This window comes from Siphateles boraxobius, unplaced genomic scaffold (genome assembly GCF_051911475.1).
Source record: "Siphateles boraxobius isolate OS27281-9 unplaced genomic scaffold, OSU_SipBor_1 3, whole genome shotgun sequence".
In the NCBI taxonomy this organism is placed as follows: domain Eukaryota; kingdom Metazoa; phylum Chordata; class Actinopteri; order Cypriniformes; family Leuciscidae; genus Siphateles; species Siphateles boraxobius.
In genome coordinates this window covers 6,039,059-6,057,750 of record NW_027508919.1, presented here as the reverse complement: position 1 = coordinate 6,057,750, position 18,692 = coordinate 6,039,059, and the positions used below count along the sequence as shown (strand labels likewise).

Below are 18,692 nucleotides of genomic sequence, written 5' to 3'. Positions count from 1 at the left end.
CTGAAGACTACGGATTGAATAAGTGTTAAACTGAAGAGGGTGTCTAGCATACATCACCCGACTCCACTTTTAACAATATATAATTTATTTACATCCATTTTAGGTTCAATTACTATACATACCTTTTCTGAAATTTCATAGAGAGATATATACATAAGGCCAAGTAAATACTTGAAAGCACTTAGAAACGAATTTCCAAAATTCTACCCACAAATCCATATCATTGTCCAAAAAGTACAGGAAACCTTCTGCAGAAGAGGGCATCCTATTACCACAAAATCATCGACGACAATTTACATCGACAAGAAAAATGAAAAGAACCTTTACAAAAAAAAAGGAATAATAATAGAAAATAATTGTACAATTGCATAAGCGCTGTGGCATGTAATAAATACAGCATTCTGACTTGCAGAAAGGCAAGGAACATTGAATTAAGAAATCGAATTGAAGAACATTCACAGGTACACAATTCTACGTTTCTCAGTTCAAAAAGAAACTCAGTGGAAAGAAATAGCACACTCACACATTCATATACACAGAAAAAGCTATGAATGAGGCTGACAAAATGTACAGTCATGAAAAGAATTCGGTGGTTCGTTTAGTGAATATCACGGCATCTGCTTTATTCAGTGTTAGTAGCTGACTTCTGCTTTGTGAGCTCAGAACGACAGACTGCTGGAATGATTTATGTCAGTGAGAAGTATCGACATCAATGAGAAACTCATTTTGTTGCGCACTCTGTAAAGAACGTTTAGAAATGCGCATCATGTCCGTTTCAACTGAACTGTTTATAAACCTGAGTGTTAGGAATCTGACCATTTTTACACCAAATCCTTGTCTAAATACTCTGACAGAAGTATAATTTACCGGTACATCTGTTTTCTCATGACGTAGAGATGAGATTTCGTAGGAATCTAAGAATTGATTACCCATAAACCAACAGCCTCAGGACGAAACAAAACGGCGGTGAACAAACTTATGGCGAAAACAGTCTAAACCTCAAACACTGCAGAAAGAATGAACTCAGTGCTATATAACCAATGAACAGTAGGCAAACACTTCACAGGTTATACTTTGACAAATGTTACGTCAGTTGTCTTGTCTTTTTTGGCTTGTTATTAAAATATCATTTACAATTACTTTACAAAGTGCTGTATTAAGTATTTAAATTGTTTTACCAGTGAAATGCTCAAAATGAAAAGTTAGCATGAGATCTTGAAAGAAAATAGATAAGAGTGTTGAATATAGGCATGTTACTTGTACTCAATAAAAACAAAAAAACAAGATCGGCATAGATATGAAAGAAATGCTCCAGATGGCTCATACACTTTGGTTGGCAGAGATGCGTCTCATGAAAAGTACTTATCTACAAGACTTTCATAGATTTAAAAAATAAAAATAAAAAAAAAAAGAGAAATAGCTGACTGGTTAATTGCTTAACGAAAAACACCAAGGGAAACCTTAAGGAAACATAAGGTACAAAAAACATGAAAGAAAACCCCATAATGTGCACAATATGGCATTTAACTTGAGTTCTCTGTTAGCTGAGTGAAACAGGCCTTGCTGTGGAGAGAATGTGCCGGGCTCCTCCAATCATCTCTTCAGACGTGGCCGTCATTACTTCTCAAGATGAAAGCGGACAATTTGTGATCCACAGTTTCTCACAAATCCTCCTTCATTTGGAATGAAATACTCACATTCAAAAAAATAATAATCGGACAATCTTCAAACTGTGTAGCCTAATGCACATTCATTGCGCCAAACGCGGGGCTGAGACGTGTTGCCGTTCTACAGGAATTTAGAAAAGCACGAAAGCTGCTGAATGTCGTTGAAGTTTTCTTGGATGGAACATTTGCTTTTTAGGGGTTGATGAAAATATTCTTTCTCCTACGAATAAGAATTTGCCCTGAAGCCAAAATGGCTTTCAGAGAAACATATAGACTCATTAAATATGAAGGAGAATAGCAATGAAACATTTGGTAGTATTGCATTTTCTGTTTATAAAAGAAGAAAACCTTTTCAACGGGGAACTTTTGTTCTTCCTCCTTTATAAACGAAGAATATATATTCAAAAGATTCCATCATTCTAGACTTGAAAGGGGTTTCGTTGACATGAAAAATGATTTGCAGAAGATCTGATCTCAAAAGTCTGTTGAAAACAACAAACGTGAAGTTTTGCAAAACCGTGATGAACGTTTGAGGTCCCTGATCACCCATCCCAGATGTGTTTTCTTCAGCAGCTAAACATCCACAGAATCCTGTGCTTATTTACGGATTATCCACCCGGATCGGAACATATATCGTTTCATTGAGGTGAATTTTGGACTTTATGGCTTCATGAAGTCGAACAGACATGTTAAGTGCACACGGGCAGAGGAACAAGTGATGGCTCTTACCAAAAACGTTTCGCTTCGTTAATGTTTTTGACCTGAAATTTAGCAAACGCTCAATTTTTAAATGCTTTGTGAGGTAAGAAACGAGTCGGCCAAAGGAAATTGTATTCGATATGTGTGCTTGCATATTGCTAAATGGTACACATTTACAAAACGCATGTCACAAATCTGAATTAGTCCGCAAAATATTCACCTCGTCTATATTTTCCACTTGATATCTTTTAAAACGATTCGTTTTAGTTCCCAGTCTGATATTAATATATCAATGTGCCTAACGCAAGTGTGGTTAGAAAGTAGGCTACATATTGGTCAGTGATTGAGGGCAGGACCAGAATCATAGAATCTGGGAGTTTCTATACACCATTATTTTCAAAACAAATGGATTTTTGTTCTGAGAAAGGGGCATTTGTCTCAGTCACAGTACATCTAAAAAGCCCTGCCAGGTTCCTCCGGAGCCTGGTCTTGGTTTTTTTATTTTTATTTATTTTTTTCATTTTATTCCCTATTCACTGGGGAAGTGGCCTCATATAGTTGGGTAAACCCTGTTCTTTGATTTGTTTCTCATCTCTGGTGGGGCGGGCAGAGGGTCGCGTCCTTCCCCCCCACCCCATCACTCAGAGACGGCTGCTCTGCTCCAGTTTTAATGTGTCAGCACTCCCCGTCTGACACCAGGAATATCATGGCCTCCTGCTTGCCAATCTCAGCCATCACAGCGGCGAGCTGATTGAGATTTCCACTGTGGAAGTGCTGGGTCTCCCATAAGTCCAGAATCACTGATGTGGGGCTCGCTTTGGACGCTAAGAAACTCATGTGTCTGGGGAGGGAAAACAGAGGAAAGGAAATTGTCAGAATCTTACTGAAGTGTGGATAGACAGAGCGATAGGTGTTGTATAAAACGGGTTGCTGTATATTTTCCACTTCCATGTGCATGATATTATGTTTATATACTTTAAGATTATTATATTGTAAAACTATTCAAATAATCATTATTGATATACAGAGTCTAACATTGCATTACATTTAAGCATTTAGCTGACACTTTTATCCAAAGCGACTTGTAAGACTTGCCCCTTTTTTATATTTAATTTTCCTTTATACATATTAATTGAAACATTTGGCTGAACGTTAACTTTATTCAAACCTACCCTTCACAGAAAACTTTCTGCACTTTAACATTTTCAAAAAACATCACTTAGAATGATTTATGAAGGGGTTTTCTCATCGCACTCACACACACAAACTCTCTCTGTCTCTCTCTCTCTCACACACACACACACACACACACACACACACACACACACACACACACACACACACACACACACACACACACACACACACACACACACACACACACACACACACACACACACACACAATAATATGACCTGGACAATTCTTGGTACGATTCAATCGGCTGGCCTTCTGTTTTTGCTTTGTAACCAGATATAATAGAAACTAAATTAGAAATGCAATGAATTTGCTTCAAAATTCATTGTTTATGTTTCATTGTAAAAAGCTAATCAGGATTTCAGGGAGTCATAAGTTATTATTCCCAGAAATAACATAAAAAGCTTCTCTTGCATTGTAAACTAATATATCAACCTCACTGTCACTCCATTCTCCAAGCGAGAGTAGAAAATCTATGTGCACTGGTCCAGGGAGACACATAAGCTGGACATAGTTATTCCACAGAGGAATATAAAACAATATTTTCCTCCTCTTCTCCATTCCAATATACTAAACCAATGAGCGAATGCTCAGGTCATCGGAACACATGCTTTGTTAACTCCTGAACTAAAGCTGCCCTGCATTTTCATTTGATGAATTATCTTCTGTGGGTCTCAGTCCTCTAAAAGGGTAAAACCCAGGTCGCATGTGACCTTTTCCATTGACCAGGCTGAACCTTTCGGATCAAGGCTAATCAATAAGAACAAAGCAACCCCTTTTTGCAGCGTATTAGATGTTGCGAGATGCATCTCCCGAAGGAAGCTGAAGTGGGTTGTTCGATCTAACGGCCTTTTTCTGGACCTCAAATGCCTGGGGCTTTAAGTGTTGTTTTCTGTATGTGCTCTGTTGTCAGCGAGAAAAGCTTTACAGTCGGGGGGTTGTATTCACTAGTAGTGCTGCTTTCAAGTCCTCAAACATTTTCTGAGGACAGTGTCTTGAGTAAAAAAAACAACAACATTGGGAACGTTTCCACCTGCGTGGATTCTGCGCTTTTCCTTAACTAAGTAAATGAAAATTGATCATTTTAGGCTAGTGTGCTAATTAAACACACACCACAACACTTCAAATTGTAATTAATTGGAGCAAGTAAACATTATTGGACAAATGAAGTCTGCCCATTATGTTCCATTACCTGGAGGAAGTTCAATGGGACAGTAATTAAATCACTGCCTTGCAATTTCCTGTGGAAGTCTGTGTTTAACATGCAGAAAAGAACCGCACCGAGACAATCTGCTATATCAGTTTCCATGACCAGAATCCTCAGATTTTGTTAAACAGGATCCATTCCCGATCTCAGAGATGCTGAGAGATCCTACATGTACCTGTCAAGCTTCAGTCTCTGGGCCAGTAGTCTCCAGTCTGCTCCGTTGGGACAGGGAGTGTCCAGACTGCTGCAGATCTTCTGTCGGATGAGGTAAGGGATTTGGAATGCGCTCGGACCAGCCAGGGCAGGGGTGCAGTTGTCCATTAACAGGAAATCAGAGTCCAGTGGTCTGATGTCCTGGAGTCAAGAACAGTTCAACCTCATGTGTTACTCATTCTAAGTGTACAGGGATTTTTATCTGAAGATCTATGGTACCTTTTGCAGGAGAATCGTTTAATAAAATCAGACAGTTAAATTGAACTGAAAGGATTTTAAAGGTGTTTGAGAAATGGTTCAAATATGCATGTGTGTAGACTACAAATCAAGATTACACTTTATTTTGATGTTCCTCTTTATACATTCTGTTGACTAAAGGTTAGGTTGCACCTACATGTCAACTAACAATTAGAGTATTAGCAGAATGTTAGGGTTCGGGAAAGTAGAATAAGTTGTAATACTGAGAGTTAGTTGACATTTAGGTGCAACGCTACTTATAGTCAACAGAATATGTGGGGAGAATCAAAATAAAGTGTTACTCAGTTCAATTCAGTTCACATTATATTACACATTCTAATTAGAATTCAATAATCTTAGGCATGTGCAGGCCACAGTACAGTTTATTTAATTTCTATTCAATTCAATTCTAAATCCAAACTACAGTAGTGGCCAAAAGTTTGAATAAACCATTAAAACCATATATATATTTTAAATATGAGGGAATAACAAAACATTAAACTTGGATACGGTTTTTATTTGACAAATTCTTTTTGCAAAAAAAAAAAAAAAAAAAAAAAAGGCAAAAACTACAGATACAGGTTTTTATTTTCCTATGCAAAAAAATGCATACAAAAAGCTCATAGGAAAATCAACATTGACTACGACATAGTTATTAATATTTCGTTTGTTCTCTCATATTGGCATTTCTATGTTTGACAGCCTGGCCAAAAATTATGTCCACGTAATGTGGCCCGTTTCCTTGCATTATCACAAACAAGAACTCCAAGCAGAGCTATACAAAATGCTAACAAAGTTTTACAAATATCTTGAACAAATTTTTAATAATATTTGTATAAAGGGTGAATTTTTCTAGGCTGGAATTCACTTTTGGCCACTACGGTAGTTGAGCTAGATTTTGGAGAATGATCAAAAAGAATTGTTGGTGTGCACATAATACAGCGCCAATTAATATAAATTCAAAAATACACTTCTCATTTTCAAACTACATTCAAAGACGCAATACATCTCATATAGCAGCTTTATAGTGTACGATATACCAGTACAGACTGTAGTATTACCAGTCACCTTAGAGATGTTGAAGTCCAGTGTGAAGCTCTGCCCCTCTCCTTCGACCTGCCACACACACAGCGTGCAGGTGAGATCACAGGTGCTCAGGCTCTGTCTCTCCAGTGTGAAGCTGCAGTGCAGGGTCCGCTGAGACCCGCTCCAGATGTGGTAGAATGGGATCTCCTAAAGAAAAAAAAGAAAAAAAAATAATATTGGTCAAAATAAAAAAATAAAAAAATCTAAAAATAATGGTATCATCAATTTTGATTATTTAGCTCAAATTATGTTTAAAAATGTGTGTTTTAGTGTACTCTCTCTCTTTTCAAAATTGGCATGCACGTGCATCGCTGCTGTCAAGCCAAAACGCGTTGACCAACACTTTTAATGTTTTAGCACAGTATATTAAAGGCTTTTTATGTCTAACCACGCCTGGGAATTTTTGTTGTTTCATATATTTATATATATATATTTTTTTTTGGTAGCTATTTTTTCCCACAGAATTTCTCCCCAAAATAAACAGAGACGATATAAAATCCACATTTATAGAGCTTTAAATTATGAAATTAAAATGAATAGCTTATTATGCAATGCTTCATTTCAGTGCCGTAGTAAGATACCATTAGATTTTCGCAACATGAGGTATGCAAAAGTTGCCTGATTTTGGCAACCTTTGCATCTGACATAATTAAACTTACAAGAACAATTCTGTCACTCGGTAGATAATGCACAGCTTCCGTTTCATTAAAAGTTCTGCACTCGCAAACAATAGATCCAGCTGAATTTGACGGTCAGTAAAAGAAGACAAAAGAAAAAAAACACCTGGTGATTTATGATGCAGTGGCTGCCGGTGCGAGTCTATGAAGCTTTTCTAAATCTATTGTAGTCGATATTTTCAAACCGAGCAGAAAAAATAGTTTCTTTGTCTCTGACAACATCCTTAAAAGTGAATTGTTCACAGCAGGGGATTTGGATTTAATTTATGAATGAGCACAATTCAGTAGATAGAACAGATATGCCTGCATATACACAGTCAAATAAAATAAGAACATGTATTAAAACAATACATTGCCTGTCAAATAAAACACGTTCAGAGCATCAGTCTGATTTAACTAAATATTTAGCTTTATAATACACTCTCGTCTCATATTGTCTTATTAATTGTGCAGAGTGACACAAAAACAAAGATAAGCACATGCTATTTAAGACTGCACATCAATCATGAACCAATCAAACAGCAAATCAATAAAAGCCAGTGTTATCAGAGAATATGCAGTACCTCAGTTTATTCTAATGGGGGAGCTGTTAAACAGACTGAAAAGTCTGTGGGGAAACCAAGCCGACCAAAACACTTATATAAAAAATAGGGGATGTTCAGGTGAGAAAATGTTTCCTCTATGCACATTTGTGCTTTAACACTGTTAGCTGGCATCTTTAAATCCTCTGAGGAGCTTTTTACGCCAAGATTGCTCCAGAATCCAGAGACGCTCCTCCGAGGCCCATGCATACATGGACCCAGGAAGGGAAACACGAGAAAAATCAGGTGCTGCAGCCTTGAGCATTTACATATTGGTCTTTATTTAATTTCCTCCACTGGGAAAGAGTCCTGAGATGGGCAGAATGTTGAGGAAGACATGAGAAAACTGCACTGCTCTCAATCCTTCTTTACCCAGGAAGCCGTTAACTCTTAGCCAAGGCCGTGCATGTTATTAAGAGCAGACGTTCTAGGGTCCCTGCTCGCCAGTTCACCCTATAATGGGCTTCTTTAGCATCGCCGCACGTTCAGAAATACTCTAATGAGGCGAAACCAAAGAAATTTCCAATTACAGCAATCCGGAGGACATACCAGATCACACACCCCGTTAGAAAGCTCAGAGCGGCCACAGAGCACACATGTCCTTAAAATTTGCCCCTAAGAAAAATAACTTTGCTAGCTAACTCTAACTCATTCAATTAAGTTTTAAGAAACTTTGACAACAGAGAACGAAAAAACAAACAGAACACTTGCAGTACATGTTACAGATGCAAACGAATAAAAATAGAGGGAAAAATGCAAAAAGAAGAGTTTTGCAGCTACTTTGTTCATGCAAATAATGCCATAATCATGTCATAATGCCAGAACAATTTGGGTGGTTTCTACGTGGCTTCTTTAGGGTTCTGCATGGATGTTAGCAAGTTGCTAGGAATAGGAATGCTAGGAATGAATGATTCTTAAATATGTATGCAATTTATTTGCCATTATGGGTTTTGAAAAACCACTAACCCCAAGTAGGAGCGATGGCAATAAATACACTCTCCCCATCAAACACCATTTAAGGGAGAGTTTTCTCAAAAATGAAAATTCTGTCATCATTTACTCACCCTCATGTTGTTCAAAACCCATAAGATCTTCAAAACACAAATGAAAATATTTTGTAAGGAAACCTGAAAGGATTCTGTCCCTCCACTAAAAGTCCAGGTACACCTGATCTTAAGATGCGTTTTGGCCGATAAGATCACAAGTAGACGAGGGAAACACATTCCTGTTTACATCTGGTGTTTTACTCCATCTCTTTTATCCACCTTCGACCTTCTTTCCTGATTTCTTCAAGGGAGGGTCTATGGGCAGGTAAATGTATGGGCTTTTTCAATTCTTTTGATCTAATGGACGAAATAAGCTTGTGCAATTTACATATGAACGTGACTGGAGATGAGGGAAAAACATACAGAGCAGCAGCTTTTGCCAAACGGCGCGAGTGCGTCTTAGAAATCAGGAATGGCAGGAGAACATTGTGCTTGGTACGTTTTTTTCCTTTAAATTTGGGTCTTCAGCCGACAAAGATTAAATCCTGTCCAGCTAGAGCGCTTCCAATAATGTTTATGCATTAAGTCAGTAGGCGGAGAGAGTAGGCGGTTTTTTAAGGCTGTTCGGACACATTTGACCAGATGAGCATCTACACTATGAAAGCAATCCGAAAGTAGACAAGCTCAAAAGGTTTTAGACCCCATTTACACCTGTATTTAGCATCGCCCACTTGTGATCCGATCAACAAAAATGCATCTTAATACCAGGTGTTAACAGGACCTTTTAATTCTCAGTTTTGATTGTACCTGTACTTTCAAATGGACAGACAGAAACCTATCAGGTTTAATTAAAAATATCTTTATTTGTATTTTGAAGATTTACCAAAGTCTTTGAGTGAGAATTGATAACAGATTTTTCATGTTTGAATGAACCATCCCTGTATTTCAAGAAGCGCTGCAAGAGAGAATGTGTTGTATAGAAACCCACCTGATAGCCGGCGAGTAGTTTGCTCCTCCAGTGCGCCTGTGGCATGTCGTGAATTGAGAGGCGGAGGTTGTGGTAGCTGTCTTTGAAGAGCAGGACGTGAGGCTCGTCAATCAGTCGACCTCCCAGCTGTCTTTCCATCTGCATCACCTCCTGTGGAGCAACACGGCACAGCACAGTCGGTCAGGCTACGGCCCTCATAACCCCGTTACTTTCCCCCGACGCTCCTTTAATGTCACGGCAAGGTCAAGGCAACTCTGGCAAATGCACTACAAATCCAAGGGTGCTGCAGTAATGAAGGTCTGGGCTGAGCTATTCGTCAAGCGCTCATTGTTCGTGCATCAAAGATTCGCTTAATTTCATTTCTGCGGCTGTGCCAGGAGAAATTTGTACTCGCACGTCTAATGTTTTCGTCTCAGTGGGGTTTGTACGGCAAGGCCATTTGTTGCCATCAGAACAGCCATCTGGAATTAGGTAATAATATCCACGAACATCCTGGCTGATCTATCAATTCTTTTTCAGGGCACATCTCTCGTGGTAAAGTAGTGCGCAGAGCAGAGGTCTCTGAAAGCCGAAAGACTCCCATCAAAGACCTCTGCTTGCACAAAGGAACTACAGCTCAAACAATATGATGAATTGGACGCCGAGGTTAGAGGACTGGCAGACCTTCCCAATCAGGATAGCAATCTTTCATAACACTCAAACTTGCTAACAAAACAACAGCACAAATGTAAGGACTAAAGGAAAACGAAACAGGTGAAGTGTTCCTGAGAAGCGAGCTGCGGTGTCTATAAAAGAAAGGTACTTGAACGAACAGACAACAAATGAAGGAGAGAGATTGGGGGTGCGGTAATTACCATATGTTTGAATATTTTCTGTGTGAATGTGGATGCACATGAATTGTGTTTGAGAGCGCTTCTAATTAAGATGGAGAATCTCAGTGATTTTTATCTGCACATGAACGATTCAATTTTCTGCACTCTTTACCAAGTATTGGCAGGCCCCGTTTCAATTAAAATGGTATAGAATCTGTTGATTATTCATTTGCAATACTTCCTGTACAAGTACCATATTATCTGCTTAACTACAGGTTCAAAAGTTTCTCTATCTATCTAGCCATCAATCCATCCATCCATTTTGACTGTTCACAATAAAAAATTACAAAAAAGCTAAAACTAAAAATTCTAGACACAATCTTTATCTCCTGTCCCAGTGCAAAACCCCATTTTATCTTTTTACAGACCACAAGTGGTTTCATGGGAGACAATGAAAGTAGTTTAAACCATTTTTATTATTAGAGCCAGAAAGTTAAGCTACAGTCTATCTCTATATGCACAGTAAAGATAGAGACGTGTGCCATCTTTCATGGTTAATCGGCAAAGCCACAAAGGTGAATTGTAACCGAAAAGGTTAGAGGTCAATGTTTATCTCATTCCATTAGGTCGTACGTCAGTCAATGGCCCTAAGTGCACTAGAATCTGAAGAGGAATATAATCTTTCCTTCACGACAAAAGACACTTTATTTAGACTACAAGCAACTAATTGTATATGTTCTTGTCTTAAACACAATCAATCTTTGGGTAGAAATTAGCATTTTGCCACTTGCAGACTTTGATCCTGATTCTGACCTATCAGCACATCTAGCTGCCTAGTACTGGGAGACACCGAAGAGCTTGCCAATTATCCCATTATGAAGAACTAAGAGCATGCATACCAATGCAGACACAGTCCAGCCTGTCCACCCTACGTATATTAACAAGGCCAGCTCAAAATGATGAGCAGAAACATGTCAGTCTTGGCCCGCCGCTGCTGCATCCCAGCCAAGAACTGAGCTTGCCATTTGTGTGTTTGCTTTCAACATATGTCTCAGGCTGAGGGAATACTGGCATTGTTTACACCCCATTGTCTTGTTAATAAATTGTCACAGAATTTCATTAAAACAATAAAGAAATTTCCTTTCCTTTACTGCAAAAAGCACTTGATGGTATAGACCGCACAGAAGTTATGCAGACTCTTATAAAACGTAACTTAGAAACAATACAAAACAATATATCATAGATCTTGTATTTGTACGGAAGTAAAAAAGTGGTAACAAAAAAGTCATTAAAATAAGAGGTAATAATAATAATAATATATTGTGGCTTTTTATTGTGGCCAGCCTAAGGCACACCTGTGCAATAATCATGCTGTCTAATCAGCATCTTGATATGCCACACATGTGAGGTGGATGGATTATCTTGGCAAAGGAGAAGGGCTAACTAACACAGATTTAGACAAATTTGTGAACAATATTTGAGAGAAATAGGCCTTTTGTGTACATTGAAAAAGTCTTAGATCTTTGTATCTATAAAAGCTCATGAAAAATGTGGGCAAAAACAAAAGTGTTGCGTTTATGTTTTTTCAGTGTACACGCATACATATACTGTAGTTTTTATATATTACTGTTTATTTATTTATTTATTTTTACTTAATCATAATATGTGATTTCAAATAAAATATAAATAAATGTATTTATTTTTAAACAAAAAAAACAAACAAAACAAAGACACAAAAATAACTACTAAATTGTTTTGTTGATACTAAATTGACTAATGGATTTATTTTCTTGCATGAGGCACCATAGATAACCAGAAATGCCACATGTTCCCCTTCAATAAAATAAAATAAATACAAACAAACAAATAAATAAATAAGTGCAGGACATTCCTTTTTGCAGAAACTGGTCACCATAGTAGTTTTTAGTACGGAGACGTTTAAAGTGGTAACAATGGGGAGACAAAGAGAAGTTCTTATGGATGAAGACAAGATGATGGACTTAGCCATATAAAATACTTCAGAACTATAGGACTCTATATTTTTTTGAGAGTGACTTTAGATGGAAAAAAAAGTAGGACGGAGACCACCCTCTGACTTTTCTTAAAACCGAGAGCCGGAGCAAGAGAGGGTGAAATAGAGCGCGAGGGAGCTATATAATACAAAAAAAGGAATGGAGAGGAGACAGAGGCAGCTTAACACTGGTGTCTTCGGGTCAGAAGAGTGGTAAGCTTTAGAGAGACAGATAACAGGATTACGGGAAGCATGGCCACAGTCCTCACGAGCCCACAAACTCTTCATTCTCGCAGGCCTGGACAGCTCCTGTGGTTTGCTGAGCCGGGCTCTGACGGACTAGTGCTGCACTCCATTTGGGAATACAAGAGACTCTTATATACTTTATCTCCCCTCGCCGTCTTTGACAGAAGGAGGTTAGATGCTCAGCCACAACTCACATGCTACAAACGCTCCTCCGCCAAACACACAAACAGAACATTTAAAAGCAATTCAGGCAAAAGGGCAATGCGTTTACAAAGGTCACGGTAACCCAAACTTCCATTAAGATAAATCACTTAATGCAACTCTCAGAAGATTGAACCACAGTGGTCAAAAGTTCAATTTGTATTTTTTTTTTTTTCTAGTGTGCTCTGGATAGTTGCTAAGACGTTGCTCTATGTTTTTTTTAGGATGATTTGCTGTTGCTATACTGTTCTGGGTTGTTGCTAAAATGTTGCAAAGTTTTTGCTATGGTGATTTGTGTTGTTGCAAAGGTGAATGTGCAGTTAAAAAAGAAGTTACATAGCAATAGTAATAATGACGCTTGCCCTGCACAGTAATAAATTCCTTCAAGTAAATCTATCATAGGGCTATGAAAATAAAAAGATATTAAACATGCAGAGTGTGGTCTATCCATTTTGTCCCCATTGGCTTGCCAGTAACAGGATACAAGAAATAACCATCATACCGTATAAAATTAAAATGAGCACGCCATAAATTAACAACCACTGAGAAGTTTGTTACGCAACATCTTAAATCAGTGAACTAAATAAAAAGGCTTTGATTTTAATGACATTATAGATCCGTTGTAAAAGAAGATTTCTTTCAGTCTTTAACATTTTAATCTCAACTGTCTCACAGCGCATACAAATATGATAGCTTAACAAAGTGACTGACATTGACTAATTTCCGCCTGGTGTCTTTTCCACGACTTCTCAGCCATGAGAAAACAGACCTTGCACTTTCTGAGTCGATGAGCAAGTCAGAAAAGTCAGAACAGAGATCTGAATGATGGAGGCAAACATTTCACAGATGTAAATCATCCAGACATATGTCTGTGAGTTTTCTCCAGCTGGTGATGAGGTTATTTTTCTCTTTTTCTCTCTCTCCCACCCAACACCTCAAACATTTCCTCCCTTGCCTCCTCTCTCTGATTAAAAACAAAAAATGCGAGCGATGTGCGAGCTGCTTTCCAAACAAGCATGCCAGAGAAATGAATTTGGAAATTCAGAGCAACAGTAAGTAAAACAGAAGCTTTCTTTCGTCGTCTCCTCTCGCATTGTCAAGAAATTATGCCAACTGTCTTGTTAAATGTTCTGTCAGTGATCAAAGCCGTGCACCATTTTTGGTTTCTCCCCTGTAGCATGAACGCAAGCACATATGTGCAAATTATGCTCAGACGTTGACTAAAGGTCAAAGATGAGAACGCACCCCCTCTCCCCCCTCTCTATTTGTTTCTAGCCCAGTCAGCAGATAGAAAACACCAGACGTGGCTCCTCAGACATTTGGCTACTTGTCTGATAGGTCTGGAGGGAGAAGAGAATATCACACAGGTCTTGATTAAATGTGAACAACATTTGGAAAGAGGCACCAAAGGTCATCGCTCATCCATCTCTGAAACGAGAGGATATTTTACAATCCACTGCCTGGTGACAAGCCAGATAAACCAGTGAGCCCAAAACGTTCCCCTGCTGGTGCTTCAAACTTGCTCCGGAACATGTTGATGCTATAATCTGGATCTTTATGCTCTTTCTGCAGTGGTTGCATACACTGCCAATCGTGATTTGTTGAAAGGTCAAGTGCTATGGTGAGATCACATTAAGGATGAAAGGGTCAGAGCAGTGGTGTAGTGGTTTGTTGCTCAGACCAACAATTGGAGGTCAATAACTAACCACATTAAAGGAAGTGTCTCCAACAGGTCCTGTAGTATAGCTTTAGGAAGGTTGCTATGACATGTCCAGCTACAGTAAAGCCAGCAGTGGAGGAACTTCTATAACAGACCGTTGTACATTAAATATTTATCTAATTGGTCCCATAAGACTCACAAACATATTGAACGCATCTCTGCTGAAATGTCACTGACTTCCAAATGTCATTCTTGTGATTAAAGACAATGACATTATTTTAATGTGGTTTAATTGGGAGATTAAAGATTGCTGTTGATTTAGGCACAAGCAATACTCATGACTGAGAAAGAAAGAATGAACAGGAAAGAAATAGAGTGTTAGATAATGGAAAAAGTATTTGTACAGAGCGACAATTTCTTAGCTCAATGGAAGTGTGACAACCATCAAAAATAGCGGTATCTTATTCATTGGTGGTTTCAAAAGTAATGTAGTAACCCAGCGGCAATCAAAATGCAATTAATATTCACCCAAGATGATGGTGGAGAAAGAGACACAGACACACACACACACACAAAAACAATTCATCTTTGTCATGAACAACTCTTCTAATACTATGCTAATTCCGAAATCCTCTTCTGTTATCAGCAATGATTAGCATAATAATTCCATCACAATAAATCAGGCTCACATCTTTGAAAGAAAGTCAATCATGGACTCGGATGTAGTTCTCAGGGGGTGAAGCACCTGTTAGACCACAAACATACTCTACACGAGTTCACAAATGCTTGGCCAATGCATTGCAAGATTGCAAACACATTGATTTACATGTATTCTTGCATCAATGTGGCGGCTAAAAAACCCTCAGTAATAAAAGGAGTTAATGTGAAAGAGAAAACTGGCCGTAGACTTTTTATGCTAAATTTTACGCTTGTTTAAAATATAGAATTTAAAACATATGAAACTGCTGTTCCCAAACTTCTTGATCCATGATTTTATTCTTGAACCTTTCAGTTAGTGATTCCTGTATGAGGAGTTTAAGAAACAATGTTGTTGTGATTTGCCAAAGGACTGATTCAACTAAATTAACTATATGCAAGAAAAATATCCAGCCAATTAAACATTTAAAAGCAGAGTAAAACAAGAAAAATGGTTCTACATTAATTCATTTAGCAAAGCAAAGAAACGTAAAAATAAAATAATGGTTCAGTAGTGCTGCAATTACAGTACACCCTACAAGCATTTTTACTAAATTTAAAAATCGCTATATCAAGGTTTAGCATGACGCGTTTGCATTCACATACTTGCATAGAGTTTGCATATGGCCTTAGGAACAAAAAAATCATCTCTCTTTTCATACTGACAAAGATCAGCATACAGTCCAAACGACTCTCCACTAAACCACCCTGTCCTATGAGGACACTGTGGCTTACCACAACGGTCTGTGCATTTGAGGGGAGTGAAAATGCAAATGGGGTGGATTCATGGAAAGCAGCTCTACACGAGAGCACTGCATGACTGAGTCTCTCCACGTATGAAGGTTCCCCTGGAGCGGCCCACACCTGATCAAAGGCAAGGTTAGTATGAAAGGAGGTCATGGGTTGAATAAGCATCTATATTAGCCGCTCAACACCCTGGCTATAGATAAAAGCACATCACACATCCACACCTGCAATCATTAAACAACAGCAACTAGTGTGAAATAAACAAATAAATAAATTTAAAAAAAGGGGGGGGGGGGGGGGGGGGGTTGACAACAAATCACCACTTCAACACTTCACTTTAAAATGACAGAACAGTCAGTGTTCTCATGAACCCTTTGGAGAGAATTGGAGAGGAGTTGCTCACATCCATCATAGGCTGGAGCACTTCTCATCTCTGCATGGCTAAGAGCTTATTTTAAACAAACTGGGCAAATTCCTGGCATCTCTTCCCCCTGTCAGCCCACCCTAGCGGGGCCCAGTGGGCAGCTTTGGGTAAGACAGTTCATTCTTTCTGGCAGGCTCTCAGAGGCTGGAGTGGGCAGAGCAGGGAACGGGCCCTCTTACTTTGACAGTGAGAGCCTAGCGGAGCTCAGGGGCCACGGCCAGAGTGTCTCTCCTTTTCATTTGCTAATTAAGCATGCAAATGAAATCTTAACAGTCTGCTCAGACGTGCTCCTCGAGGGAGACTGCTATGGAATTAGCTCTTTATTATTCCTGATCTGTTAGGAGGGGAGCAAAAAGAAAGAAAGAAAAGTGAGAAGGAACTGAAAAACAATTGAATGCTAAACCTTGCAGAATCTGCAAAATGTTAATTATTTAAAAAAAATAAGAGGGATCATGAGCACTTAAACTGCCCACTGTTCTTCAAAAAAATCCTCCAGGTCCCGCAAATTCTTTGGTTTTCCAGCATCTTTTGCATAATTGAACTCTTTCCGGCAGTGACTATGACTTGGAGATCCATTTCACTCTGAGGACAACTGAGTTGGCTTTTACAAAAGGTTCAAACATTCACTGATGCTCCAGAAGGAAACACGATGCATTTAGAACCACGGGGTGTAAACTTCTTGAATTTGAAGATCAAGGTACATTGCACTTGATTTGTCTTCGGGGAAACGTGTAAGTATCTTCTGTAGCTTCCGGAGGGCAGTACTAAATGGAAAAATCTGATATTTTTTTTACACATCTTCATCCTTTTAAAATAGGCTAAGATGTTGGAAACCAAAGAATATGCAGGACCTGAAGGATTTTTCTGAAGAACATTGGGCAGTTTAAATCTTCTGAACAAAAAGGGGCTTATTAACTCAGCCGTGGATCACACAGTATCAAAGGTTTGTAAACTTTGAAACAGAGTTATTTTTATAAATTCAGCTATTTTTTTTGTCTTATGGACTATATGTAAACATCTTTTATGTAAAATATCTTATTCAGGGCAGTAATAAATTCTGGCAAGCCCCAGTTGAATGTGTATAAATTCCACTAAAACCTTTTCTTAAAAACTTTAACAAAGAATTTCTTTCAGAACACATTTTCATGCTCTTTTCCATGAATGTACATTAAATTGGCATTGAATAATCCTCTAATTTTCTTTTTTCTGTTACACAAAAAAAAAAAAAAGAGGAAACAATGAGGGTGAGTAAATGAGTAAATTAGGTGAACTATTCCTACTACGCAGTCGGTCCTTTCGGCAGGGTAAAAGGGGACTGCGATTAAGAGACAGAAGACAAATTTAGGTAAACTATTGAAAGGGAATATCTGGAATTCCTTGTCTCTTCAGTACATCTATATCATTTTGAGTGATTTGATGAGTGATTTTTATATGGTTATGGTATATATGGTTGACAATCAAGTTATTAATGAATGATCAATATATTTTTCCTTCTAAATATCAAATGAGTTGAATGACTTCTCTAAGTTTATAAGATTTTACTTTGTTATAGAAGTTACCAGTGTGATTACTGAATTGTTCTTTTCATGTATTCTCTAATGTCTGTATTTGATATCTGAAAATATAACAAATCTTTTTTCAAATATTATATAAAATATATCAAATTAACCCGGCTTCCAGAAATGAAGTATGGACTTCTTTAACGTGTCAATGCATCCATCTACTTTTCTAGGGTACTCTAGACTTCCATGACCCCTGTGACCATAGCTGTCATAGTTTAAGGGACACTTTCTTTGTTAAACCCTTACTTTCCAGTTAGACTAAAGTGTCCTCTCCTTGAGAGAAAGAACATATTATCTTTATGTTTTGAGAATACTCTCCTATTTATAGTTTATAGCAAATCCAACCTTGTGTGTTAGTCTTTTTGGTTACAGGTTAAGGAATAAATGCATTATTGGACGTTCAAGCTGGCAGTTATAAAACCTCTTATTAAGAAACCACAATTAGATCCAAATAACCTAGCAAATTACAGACCCATTTCGAATCTTCCATTTATGTCAAAAATATTAGAAAAAGTTGTGTCCGCTCAACTCGGCTCTTTCTTGCAAGAAAACGACATCTATGAAAAGTTTCAGTCTGGATTCAGGCCACATCATAGCACTGAAACTGCGCTTGTTAGAATCACAAATGATTTACTTTTAGCTTCGGACCAAGGCTGTATCTCAGTACTAGTTTTACTTGATCTTAGTGCTGCGTTCGATACTATAGATCACACAATACTCTTAGATCGACTACAAAATTACACTGGTGTTCAAGGACAAGCATTAAGCTGGTTCAGGTCATACTTATCTGACCGC

At 38.2% G+C, this 18,692-nt stretch overlaps 1 protein-coding gene across 4 annotated transcripts in view; it reads right to left on the bottom strand.

Annotated features, from left to right (window-relative positions):
• Positions 1–67: 67 nt before the first annotated feature.
• Positions 68–18,692, bottom strand: part of unc5a (unc-5 netrin receptor A) — a 210,298-nt gene continuing 191,673 nt past the window's right edge. For all 4 annotated transcript variants that reach the window (XM_077247567.1, XM_077247568.1, XM_077247569.1 and 1 more), the window contains 4 exons: positions 9,539–9,688; positions 6,289–6,453; positions 4,946–5,124; positions 68–3,207 (listed from right to left, as the gene is read on the bottom strand). In XM_077247567.1, coding sequence (XP_077103682.1) covers positions 3,042–3,207; positions 4,946–5,124; positions 6,289–6,453; positions 9,539–9,688 — 660 coding nt within the window. In that variant the 3' untranslated portion in view covers positions 68–3,041. The remainder of the gene's footprint in view (positions 3,208–4,945; positions 5,125–6,288; positions 6,454–9,538; positions 9,689–18,692) is intronic.